Source organism: Tachypleus tridentatus, chromosome 4, assembly GCF_004210375.1.
Source record: "Tachypleus tridentatus isolate NWPU-2018 chromosome 4, ASM421037v1, whole genome shotgun sequence".
NCBI lineage: Eukaryota > Metazoa > Arthropoda > Merostomata > Xiphosura > Limulidae > Tachypleus > Tachypleus tridentatus.
The window spans coordinates 27,952,675-27,971,632 of NC_134828.1; the positions used below are offsets into that span (position 1 = coordinate 27,952,675).

The 18,958-nt window shown below is 33.9% G+C and overlaps 2 protein-coding genes and 1 non-coding gene across 3 annotated transcripts in view; 2 read left to right on the plus strand and 1 right to left on the minus strand.

The window, feature by feature from the left end:
* Positions 1-9,436: 9,436 nt before the first annotated feature.
* Positions 9,437-9,509, minus strand: TRNAM-CAU (transfer RNA methionine (anticodon CAU)). Its single transcript has one exon. It is a non-coding gene; the product is annotated as a tRNA-Met (tRNA).
* Positions 9,510-11,582: 2,073 nt separating this feature from the next.
* eIF2Bgamma (eukaryotic translation initiation factor 2B subunit gamma) overlaps positions 11,583-18,958 on the plus strand; it is a 33,799-nt gene continuing 26,423 nt past the window's right edge. Inside the window, exons 1-2 of the mRNA XM_076497435.1 lie at positions 11,583-11,836; positions 18,495-18,692. Coding sequence (XP_076353550.1) covers positions 18,545-18,692 — 148 coding nt within the window. The 5' untranslated portion in view covers positions 11,583-11,836; positions 18,495-18,544. The remainder of the gene's footprint in view (positions 11,837-18,494; positions 18,693-18,958) is intronic.
* On the plus strand, positions 13,013-14,085 carry LOC143248087 (uncharacterized). The gene is made up of 2 exons (XM_076496523.1): positions 13,013-13,659; positions 13,876-14,085. Exons 1-2 carry the CDS (start codon positions 13,354-13,356, stop codon positions 14,083-14,085), a joined length of 516 nt encoding a protein of 171 aa, XP_076352638.1. The 5' UTR covers positions 13,013-13,353.

An 18,958-nucleotide genomic window follows, 5' to 3' on the forward strand; every position in this document is an offset into this window, starting at 1 on the left:
TTTCATTATCTGGAAAATCCACGTATATAGAGTAGACTGATCTACCATCACAGCGTTTCATTATCTGAAATACCACGTATATAGAGTAGACTGATCTACCTTAACAGCGTTTCATTATCTGAAATACCACGTATATAGAGTAGACTGATCTACCATCACAGCGTTTCATTATCTGAAATACCACGTATATAGAGTAGACTGATCTACCTTAACAGCGTTTCATTATCTGAAATACCACGTATATAGAGTAGACTGATCTACCATCACAGCGTTTCATTATCTGAAATACCACGTATATAGAGTAGACTGATCTACCATCACAGCGCTTCATTATCTGGAAAACCATGTATAAAGAATAGACTGATCTACCATCACAGCGTTTCATTATCTGGAAAATCCACGTATATAGAGTAGACTGATCTACCATCACAGCGTTTCATTATCTGAAATACCACGTATATAGAGTAGACTGATCTACCATCACAGCGTTTCATTATCTGGAAAATCCACGTATATAGAGTAGACTGATCTACCATCACAGCGTTTCATTATCTGAAATACCACGTATATAGAGTAGACTGATCTACCTTAACAGCGTTTCATTATCTGAAATACCACGTATATAGAGTAGAGTGATCTACCATCACAGCGTTTCATTATCTGAAATACCACGTATATAGAGTAGACTGATCTACCTTAACAGCGTTTCATTATCTGAAACACCACGTATATAGAGTAGACTGATCTACCATCACAGCGTTTCATTATCTGAAATACCACGTATATAGAGTAGACTGATCTACCATCACAGCGTTTCATTATCTGAAATACCACGTATATAGAGTAGACTGATCTACCATAACAGCGTTTCATTATCTGAAATACCACGTATATAGAGTAGACTGATCTACCATCACAGCGAATCATTATCTGGAAAACCACGTATATAGAGTAGACTGATCTACCATCACAGCGTTTCATTATCTGGAAAACCACGTATATAGAGTAGACTGATCTACCATCACAGCGTTTCATTATCTGGAAAATCCACGTATATAGAGTAGACTGATCTACCATCACAGCGTTTCATTATCTGAAATACCACGTATATAGAGTAGACTGATCTACCTTAACAGCGTTTCATTATCTGAAATACCACGTATATAGAGTATACTGATCTACCATCACAGCGTTTCATTATCTGAAATATCACGTATATAGAGTAGACTGATCTACCATCACAGCGTTTCATTATCTGAAATACCACGTATATAGAGTAGACTGATCTACCATCACAGCGTTTCATTATCTGAAATACCACGTATATAGAGTATACTGATCTACCATAACAGCGTTTCATTATCTGAAATGCCACGTATATAGAGTATACTGATGTACCATCACAACGTTTCATTATCTGAAATACCACGTATATAGAGTATACTGATGTACCATCACAGCGTTTCATTATCTGGAAAACCACGTATATAGAGTATACTGATCTACCATCACAGCGTTTCATTATCTGAAATACCACGTATATAGAGTGGACTGATCTACCTTAACAGCGTTTCATTATCTGAAATACCACGTATATAGAGTAGACTGATCTACCATCACAGCGTTTCATTATCTGAAATACCACGTATATAGAGTATACTGATCTACCATCACAGCGTTTCATTATCTGAAATACCACGTATATAGAGTATACTGATCTACCATCACAGCGTTTCAGGAACAAATACAGACATATTCTCTTTGATCTTATACTTGGATTGATATCACACAGGTGCGAGATTTTATTTAAAACAGGGAATGGTAAACATTGGAGTAAAGATGGCTGACAAACAGTTCAGTATGAATCACGACATGGAAAATAATCGAAAAGTTGAAATGTGTGAAAAACTAGAGAGGCATATGGTGGAGGTTGTTACAAAATGAGACTTCAGTGGCTCGGAGTAATTTTTAAGCACTTTAAAACGAAACGGTTTGGTGTAATTTTTAAACATTTGAATACCAAATGGCTTAGTGTAGTTTTAAATCACTTTACACCCAATGGCTTGGCGTTGTTTGGTTTTAACTTTTATAAATTGGAAGTATTTTCTATAACATTTATTTTCCGCCATGTAGATGCATCATGAAAAACAGTAAAATATCATTCCAATATCAGTGCTAGAGCCCTCCCACCAGAGAAACTATAAAGTTGTGACGTCAGGTGATGGCATTGGACTGCACATGTTGAAGGACGTTGAATATTAAAAAAAAAAAAAAAACAAACACACCAGGTTACCGCACACGGTAACCCACTACCCGTGGGTTATTACTTATCGTGAAGCATCTGCCCCTCTCCCCCCTCCTAGTTTCGTAACATCTTTACGTAATCGCTAGAAAAGCTCGCCGTGACAAACGAACGAGTGGTTGGTGTCTTTGAAGCCAATCGTGCAACTAAATTGGAGGTCAAGAGAAAAACTGAGTTGATAAAACTGTTAAAAAAGTAAAGTTTTCTACCGTAAGACTTATTTCACTTATTCAATTTTTTTCTTCATATTTCATTATTTTAAAAATAATGTATTAGCTGACGTATTCTGTTGTTAATCTCATCAAAGGAATTGTAGCAATAAAGTGGAACATAGTTTTACCAATACAGTTAATAATAAAGTGGAACATAGTTCTTACCGATACCGTTAACAATAAAGTGGAACATAGTTCTTACCGATACCGTTAACAATAAAGTGGAACATAGTTCTTACCGATACCGTTAACAATAAAGTGGAACATAGTTCTTAATATTACCGTTAAAAATAAAGTGGAACATAATTCTTACCAATACCGTTAATAATAAAGTGAAACATAATTCTTACTAATACTGTTAATAAAGTAAAATATGGTTTTTACCAATGCTGTTAATAAAGTTAAACGTGGTTCTTACTACATCCGTTGATACCTTACAGCTAGTCATGATGTTTCAATTATGGTCATGCTCTAAAAGTGTCCAAGACAGAAGTTTCATAATATTAAAGACTCAGGAAGTGACGGTTGAGCTATCAGTGGTAATCATAACAAGTCAGGATTACCAATATATTCAGATTTCCATATGTTGGAATACCTCAATATTTATTTTTATACAAAATATTCGATTCCCTACAAATTTTATAATTTAAGTAAAATAATTTTACAGATATGGGATAAAACCGACATCGTTCACAGTTAGACGTAAACATTGTTTACAGCTGTTGCTCTGTAATAGAGTAGTGGTGTAGAGTTAGATATAAACATTGTTTACAGCTGTTGGTGTAAACTAATGTAGTGATGTAGAGTTAGATATAAACATTGTTTACAGCTGTTGGTGTAAACTAATGTAGTGATGTAGAGTTAGATGTAAACATTGCTTACAGCTGTTGGTGTAAACTAATGTAGTGATGTAGAGTTAGATATAAACATTGTTTACAGCTGTTGGTGTAAACTAATGTAGTGATGTAGAGTGAGATATAAACATGGTTTACAGCTGTTGGTGTAAACTAATGTAGTGATGTAGAGTTAGATGTAAACATTGCTTACAGCTGTTGGTGTAAACTAATGTAGTGATGTAGAGTTAGATATAAACATTGTTTACAGCTGTTGGTGTAAACTAATGCAGTGATGTAGAGTTAGATATAAACATTGTTTACAGCTGTTGGTGTAAACTAATGTAGTGATGTAGAGTTAGATGTAAACATTGCTTACAGCTGTTGGTGTAAACTAATGTAGTGATGTAGAGTTAGATATAAACATTGTTTACAGCTGTTGGTGTAAACTAATGCAGTGATGTAGAGTTAGATATAAACATTGTTTACAGCTGTTGGTGTAAACCAATGTAGTGATGTAGAGTTAGATGTAAACATTGCTTACAGCTGTTGGTGTAAACTAATGTAGTGATGTAGAGTTAGATATAAACATTGTTTACAGCTGTTGGTGTAAACTAATGCAGTGATGTAGAGTTAGATATAAACATTGTTTACAGCTGTTGGTGTAAACTAATGTAGTGATGTAGAGTTTGATGTAAACATTGTTTACAGCTATTGGTGTAAACTAATGTAGTGATGTAGAGTTAGATATAAACATTGTTTACAGCTGTTGGTGTAAACTAATGCAGTGATGTAGAGTTAGATATAAACATTGTTTACAGCTGTTGGTGTAAACTAATGTAGTGATGTAGAGTAAGATGTAAACATTGCTTACAGCTGTTGGTGTAAACTAATGTAGTGATGTAGAGTTAGATATAAACATTGTTTACAGCTGTTGGTGTAAACTAATGTAGTGATGTAGAGTTAGATATAAACATTGTTTACAGCTGTTGGTGTAAACTAATGTAGTGATGTAGAGTTAGATATAAACATTGTTTACAGCTGTTGGTGTAAACTAATGTAGTGATGTAGAGTTAGATGTAAACATTGTTTACAGCTGTTGGTGTAAACTAATGTAGTGATGTAGAGTTAGATGTAAACATTGCTTACAGCTGTTGGTGTAAACTAATGTAGTGATGTAGAGTTAGATATAAACATTGTTTACAGCTGTTGGTGTAAACTAATATAGTGATGTAGAGTTAGATATAAACATTGTTTACAGCTGTTGGTGTAAACTAATGTAGTGATGTAGAGTTAGATATAAACATTGTTTACAGCTGTTGGTGTAAACTAATGTAGTGATGTAGAGTTAGATGTCAGGATGATGGTGTAGAATTAGTGATGAGGCCCGGCATGGCCTAGCGCGTAAGGCGTGCGACTCGTAATCCGAGGGTCGCGGGTTTGCGCCCGCGTCGCGCTAAACATGCTTGCCCTCCCAGCCGTGGGGGCGTTATAATGTGACGGTCAATCCCACTATGCGTTGGTAAAAGAGTAGCCAAAGAGTTGGCGGTGGGTGGTGATGACTAGCTGGCTTCCCTCTAGTCTTACACTGCTAAATTAGGGACGGCTAGCACAGATAGCCCTCGAGTAGCTTTGTGCGAAATTCCAATTTTTAGTGCAATTTTTATTCCAACGGAGAATCTCGAAAACTAAATATCCCGTGCTCAATATTAACTAGGTGAATTTTTAATTAGCATCTCTAAATGTTTATATAACTTCATGACATATGTTTTACAAATTACATAAATTTTTACTTGTCTTTCCCCATGTATATATCAAGCAGAAGTGTCGCCTGTGTATTCCTTAGGCCATTTTTCACGGCGAAGGAAAAAAAAGCACGTAAAAAACGAAGTGCACCAAAAATTACATAAATATGAGAACTTCATATGTAAATTCAGAGTGGATTTCATATTGCAGTCCAAGAACCGATTAATGCGAGATAAGAATAGTATTTAAGCACACTTCATCTGCCATATCCAGTGCCGATGAGGCCTTTCTTTAAATGCTGGAACTAATTAGATGCCCGGCCTGGCCAGGTGGTTAAGGCACTCGCTCGTAATCTGAGGGTCGCAGGTTCGAATCCCTGTCACACCAAACATGCTCGCCCTTTCAGCCGTGGGAGGGGGGTATAATGTTACGGTCAATCCTACTATTCGTTGGTAAAAGAGTAGCCCAAGAGTTGGCTGTGTGTGGTGATGACTAGTTGCCTTCCCTCTAGTATTACACTGGCAAATTAGAGACGGCTAGTGCGGATAACCCTCGTGTAGCTTTGCGCGCAATTCCAAACAAACCAAACCACGGCGAGGAGTATCATAGGAGCTGTGTCTGGTCTCCCTTTCCACATACCTTCCCCATGTTTTGAACGAAAGCGTCAGTTGATATAACTTAGCTCTCTTCACACAATAACACTTGCTGTTCATGAAAACTGGTGATATTTGTTGGCCAATTCTTTTAAATAATCTGGTGAATATAATACAATGTCCAGTCCACGTAATAGCAATTTGTATGCGGACTTACAACGCTAGAAATTGGTTTTCGATGCCTGTGGTGGGAAGAGCACAGATAGCCCATTGTGTAGCTTTGTGCTTAATTCCAAACAATAATCGTAACAATAAGAAATTAGTTTTATTTATTCCTTGATGTTTGTACATTGTGGTGAGTTGTAGTAGGTCAGGTTTACAGCCATACTGAGTGTACTACGTAAATGCACAAATTAACCTGACATTGTTTGTTTTTGAAATTCGCACAAAACTACACGAGGGCTATCTGCGCTAGCCGTCCCTAATTTAACAGTGTAAGACTAGAGGGAAGGCAGCTAGTCATCACCACCCACCGCAAACTCTTGGGCTACTCTTTTACCAACGAATAGTGAGATTGACCATCACATTATAACGCCCCCATGGCTGAAAGGGTGAGCATGTTTGGTGTGATGGGGATTCGAACCCACGACCCTCAGATTACGAGCGAGTGCCTTAACCACCTCGCCAGACCGGGCATCTAATTAGTTCCAGCATTTAAAGAAAGGCCTCATCGGCACTGGATATGGCAGATGAAGTGTGCTTAAATACTATTTTTATCTCGCATTAATCGGTTCTTGGACTGCATTATGAAATCCACTCTGAATTTACAAATGAAGTTCTCATATTTATGTAATTTTTTGTGCAGTTCGTTTTTCACGTGTTTTTTTTTCCTCTATTAATGAAAACATTTTTGTTTTCTCAAACAACTTAATTTACTAACAAATATGTGCTATTTTTAACCAATCGAACTGCGGTTAAAGATTCATTCTTTATTAATATATCAGGATGGGAATTTTTTTGCATTACAGCCATTGAAATTATGGAGAAAATTCGTTTAATTTAAAACTTTTGCTAGCTGCTGAAAACGTTGACTGTTAACAACATTTTTTTCAGTTATTCTGTTCTTTTTTTCGTTTTTATTTCTAGCATAAATTCAATACTAGTAACTGCACTGTACAGAAAGCCATGTGCTTATATTCAAACAAGTTCCATTACGTCAAGTGTTTACAATTCAAATACGGATTGCTCAAAGAAAACACATTGGCCTTATATTCAAACAACTTCCATTACGTCAAGTGTTTACAATTCAAATACAGATTGTTCAACGAAAACACATTGGCCTCCTTTGGATATTTTAAAATGGTACTGAACAAGTTAAACAGAAAGACAAATTAATCAAATATTTATAGTTTTTTGGGGGAAATTTATTCCTAATTTTTAAAAACATGATATTTAAACATTAATGTTCAATGAAGGGGTATCATTAAGCCTTAATTCCAAATGTCTAATTAATAAATTAACTTCTCTAATAAAGGATTATTTCAAGAACTATTTTTCTGAAATATATATTAGTAAGATTATGAAGAAATACCAACAAAATGCGAACATTACTGAAGCACTAATGTTTAGTGTACATAAATTACCTCTAATAATAGCCTTACCAGTTATAAGTTCTTCCAGATTTAAAATAAATAAAAATCTACTGAACATTTTAAACTTTCGTATCCATAAATTTATCTGAAAGGCGTCATTAAACCTCAATTATTTAATAAAACTGTTCATGCTGGAAGATTCGATTTCAACACTATGGCAGTAGCACATTGTTTACAAATTAACAGTTGTTGCTAGCTGTTATAGAGAAATTTATATTGGTTCCATACTATACACCACCTAGCTTTTCACGTCAAAGAACGTCTCATACTGAACGGCAGTTTATAGTTTATTTAAATTTAAGCATAATGGGCTAAATGTGCTCTGCCCACCACGGGAACCGAAACTTGGTTTCTAGCATTGTAATTCCGTAGACATACAACGTGCCACTGAGGAACAAAAGTTTTGTTTGTAGTTTAGCACAGAATTACACAATGAGCTATTTTTGCTCTTCCAAGCATGAGTATATAAATCCGGTTCCTAGCATTGTAAATCCGCAGACAAGCCGCTGTGTCACTGGGGGCCAAACACACACGAAGGAAGTTATTACAATATTTACATACCTGTTCATACAGCAGAGTACGAGAGAACATTACTAGTAAAGGATCCGTGTATTATTAGAACTAATTCTAAATGAAACTTTTTCTTCCTGTCTGATAAAGTTTAAAGAGATATCATGAGTCTGAGGCTGAAGATAGAGCAAGTGACTTACTATCTTCAATTTTTATCTGCTTCACTTCCTGGTTTCTTCATCCATGAAGACCAAATGACCCGATTTATACCCTACGTGACTTTTCAATACAAACATCCGCGTTTAGTCTACGGTTCACGAATCAAGGAAGAAAATATATTTGTAATTGGACTGACCCTACTCTAAACTAATTAACATAAATCATATTCAACAAATTTGGCTTTCTGAAAGCATTCTAAATACGTTCCACTTTTAAAACTCTAAATGTTAGTTCATTTTTATTCCAATTCAAAAGAAATAACTTGTATAAAGTAATATTATTTGTAATCTTCACGTATTCGATAACTATAATGACGTAATTTCCGCGATTCATAATTTTATCTTTCACCTCACTCAAAAAAGTGTGTACTGTAAAATAAACAACATTAAACTTAGATTAAAAATATCAAATGTCAATAAAATATTCCAATTTTTTTGTAATAGAATCGATTTTAAAATTCAGTTAGTAAAAGTGTGTAATATGGACTTTCAAGTTTCGCTGTGACAGAAAAGTGATAGGTAAAAAGAGACTCTCCAGAAACGGTGGACGATGTGGCTTTGCTATAAGAAAACACAGAAACAAACACCCGAAAGAGAGGGGTCCTTTTCATACAACTGTTTAGTTTCTTACTGTAATAATTTCCAAAACCACATTTCCGTTTTGCTTTGAAATTATTGCTGAAGACATAGTTACTCGTTAGAATAAAACATAGTAATTTCTATCAGATAAACAACATACCTTTTACAGATGTAGATACGGATACATGCATATTTATGTTGAATTTATTTCAAGGAACGATACTAAGGGCAAAACGAATCTTTATCCTAAACTCATTGAACCTCATGATGCATTTTTGGATTGTCTAAATTACCAATTTCAAAGACAAAAATTAAAGAGTAATCAAGTTTCATTTGCAGAAACCTATTGCAAAAATTAATGATTTAAAAAAACAAACAAACAATCTAAGTCGAAATTAGAGTTTCATATTTTCATCTGCCCTCGTTCTTTGCAATAACCAAGTGCAGAAAGCCCAAGTCGATTATTCAAAGATATAAAGGTAAAAATGAATGATAAAATATATTTACAACTTTTGTATTTTTATTATTATTAATGGTATTTATAGTAATGGAATGTGCTTTAGTGGTTTTAGTGTTAAATAATAGAGACAAATTTAAGTTTGGTATTTACTGAACCAGGAAATTGAAAACAACAAACGTCTCGTATTTAAAACATACGAGCAACTTATTATAGCGCAATTTTGTTAACAAAACTGAGTAAGATAACATTCAGTGATGACGAGAAAATCCCTTGCAGAGTAAGATAAGATGTTCTTAAAGTTTACGAAAATAAGTAAATATTAAAAGATAACTACCCCGGGTGAAGCTCGAACTCACGGCCTTCAGATTATGAGACTGACGCGCTGCCTACTGCGCTACCGAGGCACTGACTGTAAATTTTCCAATAACAATATTTTCATAGTTGATTAGCAATTCAAAATATGATATATGTTCAAAATATTAAAGTAAGGCTTTAACTATAACAATCTCACTAAGACCTACTTGCACACTTAACTTTCCATACAATAACACGCTCATTAAATTTCAGTTAAAAACAACACATTAAAAATTAAGTTAAATTAGAATTTAGTTTTCGTAGTTATAGAATTTGATTAAGAATAAAGATACAAATTTGGCGACTCAGATTTTTTCTTAAAGAGGAAACATAATATTTCTAATTTATTACATATTTTTAGGGACTAGGCCTATAAATATACAAATGGCTTACGAGACGTGAGTTAACCGAAATAATCGGGTTAGGCTTAGATAAAAATAATTTCATTATCACAGAAAAGGAAGTTATGAGTCAAAATATTTTTAATGTTTCCTATTAAAATTAGAAAAAAAAGTAGCAAAATAGTTAAACAGTTTTAAATCTTAAAGTTTTTCAATAAGTGAATTTTTTTTGAAATATCAAAACTATTAAAACAAGAAAGATTTGAACAAAGTTACCAGTATCATTAGAAAAGCTAAAAATACTGACAGGTTACCAACTAATCGACGAAGAGAGATTCAAACAAATTATCCAGCAACATATTTAACAGTTTCTTGTTTATTACGGAACCATGTTTCAATTAAAAGTAAGGAATTATTTTTTTGCTGAATACAGGGGGAATATTATTTAAATATTGTGTGTGTGTTTTTCTTATAGCAAAGCTACATCGGGCTATTTGCTGAGCCCAAGGTGGGGAATTGAACCTCTGATTTTAGCGTTTAAATTCGTAGACATACCGTTGTACTAACACGGACATTAAATATTATCCAAATCAAACTCACACTAAGAATTAAATATAATGATAAATATTATTTATTATCCTTTGGTGTTTGAGTAATAGCGCCTTGTAATTTTCAAAGGAAATGTAATCTATGGGGAAGCGTAGTCTTTTGTTTATATTTTTGTGTGTTTTTTCTTATAGTTTATTTGTTTATTTTTCAAATTTCGCGCAAAGCTACATGAGGACTATCTACACTAGCCGTCTCTAATTTAGCAGTTTAAGACTAAAAGGAAGACAGCTAGTCATCAGCCCACTGCCAATTCTTGGGCTACTCTTTTACCAACGAATAGTGAGATTGATTGACACATAATAACACCCCCAGGGCTGAAAGGGCGGGGTATGTCGGTGTGTTACAGGGATTCGACCCATTGCCCTCGGATTACAAGTCAAGTACTTTAACCACCCAGCCATACCATGCCCCAGGGGTAGGTACTAATGTGCATAAACGCCTTAAGTACTTTTCCAATTTTATGTCCTATGTATTAAGCTGTTTTTGTTTCTTACGTCGAAGCTATTAGAACCAATAACGTTTAATAATGTTAAATAAAAAAAATATCTCTTATTTCATTACTAAACTGATATAACGCTTTGAAAATAACAGAGTGGCAAATCGAAGAGAACGAGTAGGCGTTTACAAATTAAACAAAACTGTTTGTAACCTGTAATTGCACTTGATTTTTATTACTTTCCTCTCAATTCATTTTTAACAATATTTCATAACAAATAAAACAAAGAGGAATCTGAAGAAAAGATTCGCTATAGAAGGTGTTTTTCTTGATGTTTTTTTCAAGCATAATAATCGTCCTTGTTTATCTGGTTTATGTTGTAATTTTCAGTATACTGTAAAATTTTCTGTACTTGTTAACCATTATTCGTGATGACGAGAAAACCCACTTATAGAGAAAATTATATGTGTAAAAACAGCTGGTATGTGTAGAGAAAGCACTATATAGAAACACTCCTCTACATAGTGCTTTCTCTATTCATACCAGTCGTTTTTACCTATATAATTGTCAGCCATTAGTCCAGCTGAAGGACTAGTTTTAAAAGCTACACCGAGTAGTGATTTCTGATAAAAAATACCAGGATTAAAATGCTCATTTTAAATATATATAAGTTAAACTTCTTAGATGTCTAATTAAAAAAAAGGAGTGTATTAAGAAACATCTGCAAAATAATCACATCTTTTTTTTTTGTTTTGCTGCATAAAATATCACATAGTTTATTATTTTTGCGAGAGGGCGCTATAGTCTAAGTACTGAATTGTAGATGAATTAATTGCTAACTGTGTTGAAACCTTAACATTGCATGTGGCTAGTTTTAAAAAGTATGAACATTTGGTTAATTTGGGGGTGAAATATTCATACAGTTTTTGTTTATTTGAAACACTAAAAATGGAATGTTTCATTCTTTTATTTTGATGTTTCTTTACAACTGGTGAGTCGTTTCTCATAGCATAACAGTATAGGTTGAATTTAGTCTTCGAAGCTCAGTCGTTCTTTGAATTATATAATAATAAAATTATGATATAATAGTAAGTGTCAAAATGTACCTAACACACAACTTGGAATGATTGTGGGTGTACTTCTTACCACAGATTGTTATTCTTAACCTTAGTACCTATGATTAAGTTTAAGATCTATATATCAATTTAAAAACTTTTGTCCAGTGCCTCTAACTATAATAGAACCTGTGGACAACAAAGGACTATTTTGTTCTTTAAGAGTGTTTTCACACCTTCAATTTTGAGAAAATTAATTTTCTTTTTAATGACAGTGGAAACAAAGCATGAATAAATGTTAGAATTCTTACATGTGTGATCATTTGTAAAGAAAATGTGGCATTCATGATTTTACTTCTTTAAGGGTAAAATAAATGTATTTGTTGTATTTTTAGAAATCTTTCTAAAAAATACACTTGGCTCTGTAAGGTGAAATTTTCAGTTAAAAACATTTTCAAGTACTTTTTGTGTGATGCCATATTGAACAGAAATTGTTTTCTTCACCATTATACAAACATGGAAAGACATTCATTTACAACACTAAGGATTCTTTTCCTGAGCATGGATTTTGTTCTAGTTGGAAAATATCTCACACACATAATTTATTAATTATTGTATGTGTAATTTGGAAACACCATTAGAAAGTGTCATAAATTATCCAGCAGTGAATTTTAAGCATTTGATTTGACTAGTCTAGGCTTCAGCTAGCCATTAGCCACATTGCCATAGGTAAAAAGAAACAGCCTGTGGCTAAAAATCTAATGTTGGTTTCACCACAGTGGTGAAATATAATAATTTTTCGGTCTTGGATGATTTCCCTTTATTTATTCTGCTCAAGTTTCGGTCTTGAACAGCTTTCATGGTTTTTATCACCATCCACGCCATTAATGATGACAAATGCCCAGAGGCACCTCCCAGAGAGTTGAAGAAACAAGAAATGTCTTTAAAAACTACCACTGACTGTAATCTATGTTTTCTTTATATATGTATTTTTATGATGGTTTCAGGGATATGACAACTAACAAATTAAATTTAAAAAATATATATTACTCAGGTGTGCTAATGATTTCTTTTATTTTCATTTCTTATGCTACATGTTTGATTCAGTCTGTGGTACACAAACAGTAATCAGAGAAAAACTGACTTTCGTCAATCCAACATATGGTCTGTATCAAAGTAGAAATCCTAAGTTTTGTTTGGCATGTGTTTGAATTGAGATCATGACAACACCTAGATCAGATAAAAAGATGTCTAAACAGTTAGGTATATCAAGTTTTTTTCAAAAGAAGGTTGAAGCAACAACATCAACTGATGGTGGGAAATCCACTTCCAAAAGAAAAGACAGCTCTGAAGAAACTGAAGCTTGCAGCAGTGATCAGACTGTCGGTGTGAAAAAAATATACCAGCAATTTTCCCAGAGTTGTTAAAGAGACTTGGTTTCCTTGGCTGGAATATGTTTCCCAACAAAATACATTTCATTGCAAATTATGCAGGGACAACAAGAAGACAAATATTTATGCTACCACTGGGAAAACTGCTACTAAGCCTAAAAAAGACGATAAAGCATGCACTTGCAGAAGATCATTGTAGTGCAGTAGCATCACAAGTTTTGAAGAAGGACATGTCAACTGCTGCTGTGAATGTGTATGTAGGGTGTAAAGGTGGCATTCAGGCACAGATGGCCACATTACTTGTACAAACAAAGGAAGCCATCCCAACTGTGAAGTTTCATTCCCTCCTTTCACTACAAGTATTCAATGTAAGAATATTATTCATTCTAGTATTAATAAGATACTTTCTGTTTTCTATAGTATTTTCTTAAAATGAAAGGCAATTTGACAATTTTCTAAAAGTGAAACATTTTGAAAATATCTATCAAAAATTAAGTAGCTAGCCAACTCTTCCAAATATCTTTGTTTATTACTTTAATTGGTGGTCTTATTTCAAAGCACAAGTTCTTAGATATATTTAACAGGGAGTGACCTCTCTAAAGAAACTACAGACTCAGTCACAAAGTGGAACAGAGAGCTTCATATACACCCACAGCCAGTCTCTGGATGATATGTACAGTGCCCTAAATCATGTAGTTCAGGATGAAATGCAGGCAGACTTTTGGGCATTGCCTTTCCCATTTTTGCTCTTGAAGCAGATGAAGCAACTGACACAGGAAACACCTCTATACTGATAATTTATATCAGGTATCTTTCATTATTAGGTGAGGTTACAAGTCGATTCCTTGCTGTGCATGAGCTGATCAACACTGGGGCTGATTCTATCTACAACACAAATGTGCTCAGTCATGGCAGATCGAGGATTGTTTGATGTTGACTTGGTTGGACATGCAACTGATGATTCAAATGTAATGGTGGGAATAAAAACAGGTGTTGCTACAAAATTTAAGGAGGAATGCCCCTGAATAATAACAAGTCATTGTGTAGCACACAGATTACAGTTGGCAGCTGAAAAGGCAGCAAATCAGGTACCATATCTTGTGAAGTATATTTCAGTTTTGAACCAGTTTGCAAAAAGCCTGAAATATTCTCCCAAGTTGTGTCGGGTTCTGGAAGAGAGCAAAGCATTGCATGGAGAGAAAAGCAACAAAATCAAGCAAGTGTTCTTCACACGATGGCTCTCTTTTAATGATTCTGTCCAAGCACAAGTCAACTGTATTGCATCTGTGATAAGCTGCTTGCAGGTCATTGCAATGGAACGTGGTACTCCAGGCCATGCCTTGCTACATGGTCTAGTCTAGCAAATGTCATGTTACAGCTTTGTCATGATGACACATTTTTTGGCTGACGCTGTTGGCATTCTTGGACTTTTGTCAAGATCTCTACAGAGAGCTGATTTATCTTATGATAAGGCTAAAGCAATTACTGATGGGTCAATTCTGTCAACTCAGTTGCTGGTACACATCTCTGGTCTTTACACACAGACTACACTGAAGGAACTCCCACAAGCTCCTGATGCTAGTGGTTACACTTCTTACAGAGGCCATGACATCAAAGATATTGATAAACAATGTGAAAAGTACAGATCAGCAGCTGAGTCATTTGTTGAAGAGGTGGTCACAAGACTACAAGTAGCATTCCCAGACACTAACATCATGTCATTGTTTTCAATATTTAGCCCATGTTACAGCAGAGCAGTATCTGATGAGGATGATCTGAAGAAACTCATCCAGCACTTCTCTCCTTTCATCAATGAGAATGAGGCACTGACTGAATGGCTGCTACTAAGGAACATAATTGAACAGGATGCTCACAAAAACAGAAACGTAAAGAGCTTCTACAAGGAATACATCCACCAGACCCATCAAACTTTTCCAAATCTGTCTCAGATTGCAGCAGTTGGATTAATAATTCCAGTTACATCTGTTGACTGTGAGCAGGGAATTAGCAGATACAACAGCATCAAAACAGATGCCAGGAGCAGTCTGTCTGTGGTCAAGACAGAAATGTTACTGAACTTATCCAAGGAGTCTAAACCTTTAGATCATTTTAACTTCAACTCTGCATTCAGATACTGGGTCACTCACAAAGACAGATGTGGGTACTATTCCCTGTTGAAGAAATGTGCTTTGGAACTTCATATGTCAACTTCTGTCACATCTTCTGTTGAGAATGATTTGGCTGAAGAGTTACCATTAAATTTATCTACTTACTAGTCATTCTTCCATATTCTAGTCTTAAGTCATTTTTTTTGTTTCTGTGTTATTTTGAGAAATGTATCTCTCTATTTTCCTCTTTATCATGTTTATTTTGTTATTTTATTTGTTTTGTTTTTTTGGTGGGGAAGATTGCTGGGGAATAAAAAAAATAGTACAAAACTTAATGTCTTGTAGATTTATGTCTACAATGTCTTGTAGCTAGTTATTTATGACTATCATATATGGTCCTTGCAGTAAAGTACAAGTAGTTTGACATGGCACGACCAGGCATAACAATAACAGATTGACATAGAACTTATGACATGCTCATTACTTACATTATGCGACTTGTACAAACAATCAGTTGTTTTTGCTACTTACAGTTGAAGTTTAGACCATACTTTCCCATATAAAACAAACTTGCATTGTTAAAATACCTACCTCAGAGGCTTTTTTGATGCATGTATGTATTCATATATGCATATTCAAAATTAAAAGTAATTTACTTGATTTTTAATAATAATTAAAGAAGTGTCTTGCTACATGGCTACTTCAAAACTTTTTAAACTAAGTAAAGAAATAGTAACTGGATTAGTTCATTTTTGGACATATAGATATGTGTACTTGTACATATTCAAAGAACCATTACATTTTTCAGGCCATTTGTTAAAAACTGAAAGTGTTTGATGTATTTGAAGACTTCTGTTTTGCACTAGAATCAGAATTGTAACTAAAATCATGATTGAATGTATCAGTTAGAATGTTTGTACAGTTATAAGATCCTATGTTGATTATTATAAGGTCTTTAAGTTCAACACAATTTCTGTCAACTCACCAGAACAAAACTATATTATTATGATCATCCACCCACAAAATAACATTTTAACAGGAGAAAAAGGAGTTTATTAGCTCCTCAATATTCTCCTTTCTAGGTCTTGCTTGTAATCATTCTTTGCTACTATTCATCCAATTGTTTCTTGAACCCATTTACATTTTTTGCTCCACCACACTTTGAAAGTAGTTCATTCCAAAACCCAACCACTGTTAGAAAAGTAATACCATCTTAACTGCAGATGACTTCTATGTTGCCAAAATTTGAACTTATGATCTCTTGTTTTATTATTTTCACTGCTGAATAGAAAAAAATAAGTTTGTTGGATTTACATTATTAATGCCTCTGATAATCTCAGTGAACCTTCTCCCTAGATAAAACAAGTTTGGAGATATTAATCTGTTCTCGTAGGATGATTCACATCTTCCCAGGTTTCATCCTAGTGGCTCTTCTTTTAACCTTCTCCAGTTCAGTGCCCTCTGTGATCTGTACAACTAAACAATAGTATCCCTTGTCTTGTATTCAGTGTTTCTATATATTCTACCAAATATTCTATTAGTCCTACTGCTAGCTAAAATACATTGTTTGGATTACTTAAGTGATTTTAAAATCACAACACCAAGATCCTTTTCATCAACCAGAGTATTTAAAATATTTTAAAATTATGAAAATCACATACTGACTCAATACATCAAATGATCTAAATCTCCCTGTAAGGTTGCAGCATCTCTGATAAAGTTAGTCACTCCCAAAATCTTGATGTCATTGTCTTGGTCATTCCAGAGTCAATATCATTAATATAAATCACAGACAGCAGATGACCCAGCACAGAACTTAGAGGAACAATGCTTGTAACTGTAATCTTGTCAAATCTAACTCCATTTATTACTACTTTCTGCTTTCTCATTAATTTTCTATACAATTTAATAACATTTCCCCCACATCCACAGGTTTAATATTTGTAACAAGTCTTTTGTGAGACTAAATCTAACACTTTCTGAAAATCAAGGTAAACCAAATCTACAGTATTTTTTGTCACCAACTCTTGTAGTAATATCATCAGAAGGTTTTTGTTAAACAAGACTTGTCCATTAGTGAAACCATGCTGGCTCTTTTACACTATGTCAAACTGTTTTAATCATGATCACTATCCACCAATTAAAACAGTCAAAGGTCCATAATGATTATATTACCATTCACCTACCAAAGCAACCAAAAGTACTTGACAATCTCCATCCACCCACAAATTAACCAAAAATATATTGCAGTCATCATCAATGTGCCAAATCAAATGAAAGTAAATCATGATCACCATCAACTTACTAAAACAATCAGAAGCACAATGCAGTTACCTTCCACCCACCAGAACAAACAAAAAGTAAATCATGATCATCCAAACTAAGTACATCATTACTTCCATTACTCACCAAAACAATCAAAAGTCACCATGATTACATTGCCATCCACACACCAAAAATAACCAAAAGTACATCATGATCACCATCCAACTTTAAATAGTTTATAAATACTATTAAAGAAACTTGTATTTTGATACTTACAGTGTGGGTTTTATTTGTTTTGAAAGGTGTGTACTTGTGATGTATTTTCCTATTTAACTACTAGTATTTTGGGGCATCTGTGTATGTAATCAGTATTTACGTCTCTGCAGAAAAGTAGTTTTTTTTCTTCTTTATTTCTTCTTCCAAATACCTTTCATTAAAACTTGATGTGGTTTTATCTTAATCTTATTTTTATTTAGATCTTTTTAACTGTTGTATGGTGTCAAAGAAAAAACTTGTATTTTCGGTTCATGTGCAGTCAGTCATATTTACGACAATCAATATTAAATTTGGCAAGAAATATAAGTTTTCATATTCTAAAGACACTGAAATACAAAAGTTGGATTTGACCATTTTGATATTTTATTTATTTATAGGGGTCAGAGTTGGCCTCTTTAATTTGTAGTTAACCATTGTATTTCTGAAGTTACATGCCTGTGGTCTACAATGTTTATTAATCTAACAGATCCTTATATCTTAAGGTTTACTAATTGTATTTTTAAGACTTTTTTTATCCTATTTTTTAAAGTTTGTTTTGTTTCTTATACTTTCAGAACGTGTGTAGTATCCAAAGCATTGATTGTCTAAATTTACTCTGTCTATCATGGAGTTTCAAGCAGTTGTCATGGCAGCAGGACGTGGGTCCCGTATGACAGAACTAACAACAGGGTGTCCAAAATGCCTTCTACCTGTTGGAAATATGCCCATGATTTGGTATCCTCTAAATCTTCTAAAAAGAAACGGTTTTCAAGGTTAGCTTTCTCGTACTTACATTCTCAACATTGGTACAAACAGTGATGTTGTAAAAGTAATATTTTATTAAAATGTTTGTATTCAGTTGTTAATAACAAAGCTCAATGAACATTAAGAATGTGACATATTTATTACAAGTCAGTTCTCTCTACATACAAGTTGGGCTTTATCACAAATGAAGTGTAAAGTTTTGATTTCCATATTTAAGGAAGCATATATACTTCTGAAAAGAAATGGTTTTCAAGGTTAGCTTTCTCATAGTTAT

Excerpts from the sequence above, each read along its gene's own strand:
- LOC143248087 (XM_076496523.1), top strand. The coding sequence starts at position 13,354 with ATGTTTCCCAACAAAATACATTTCATTGCAAATTATGCAGGGACAACA. Across the intron at positions 13,660-13,875 it reads TTTCACTACAAGTATTCAAT|GGAGTGACCTCTCTAAAGAA; the intron begins GTAAGAATATTA and ends TATATTTAACAG.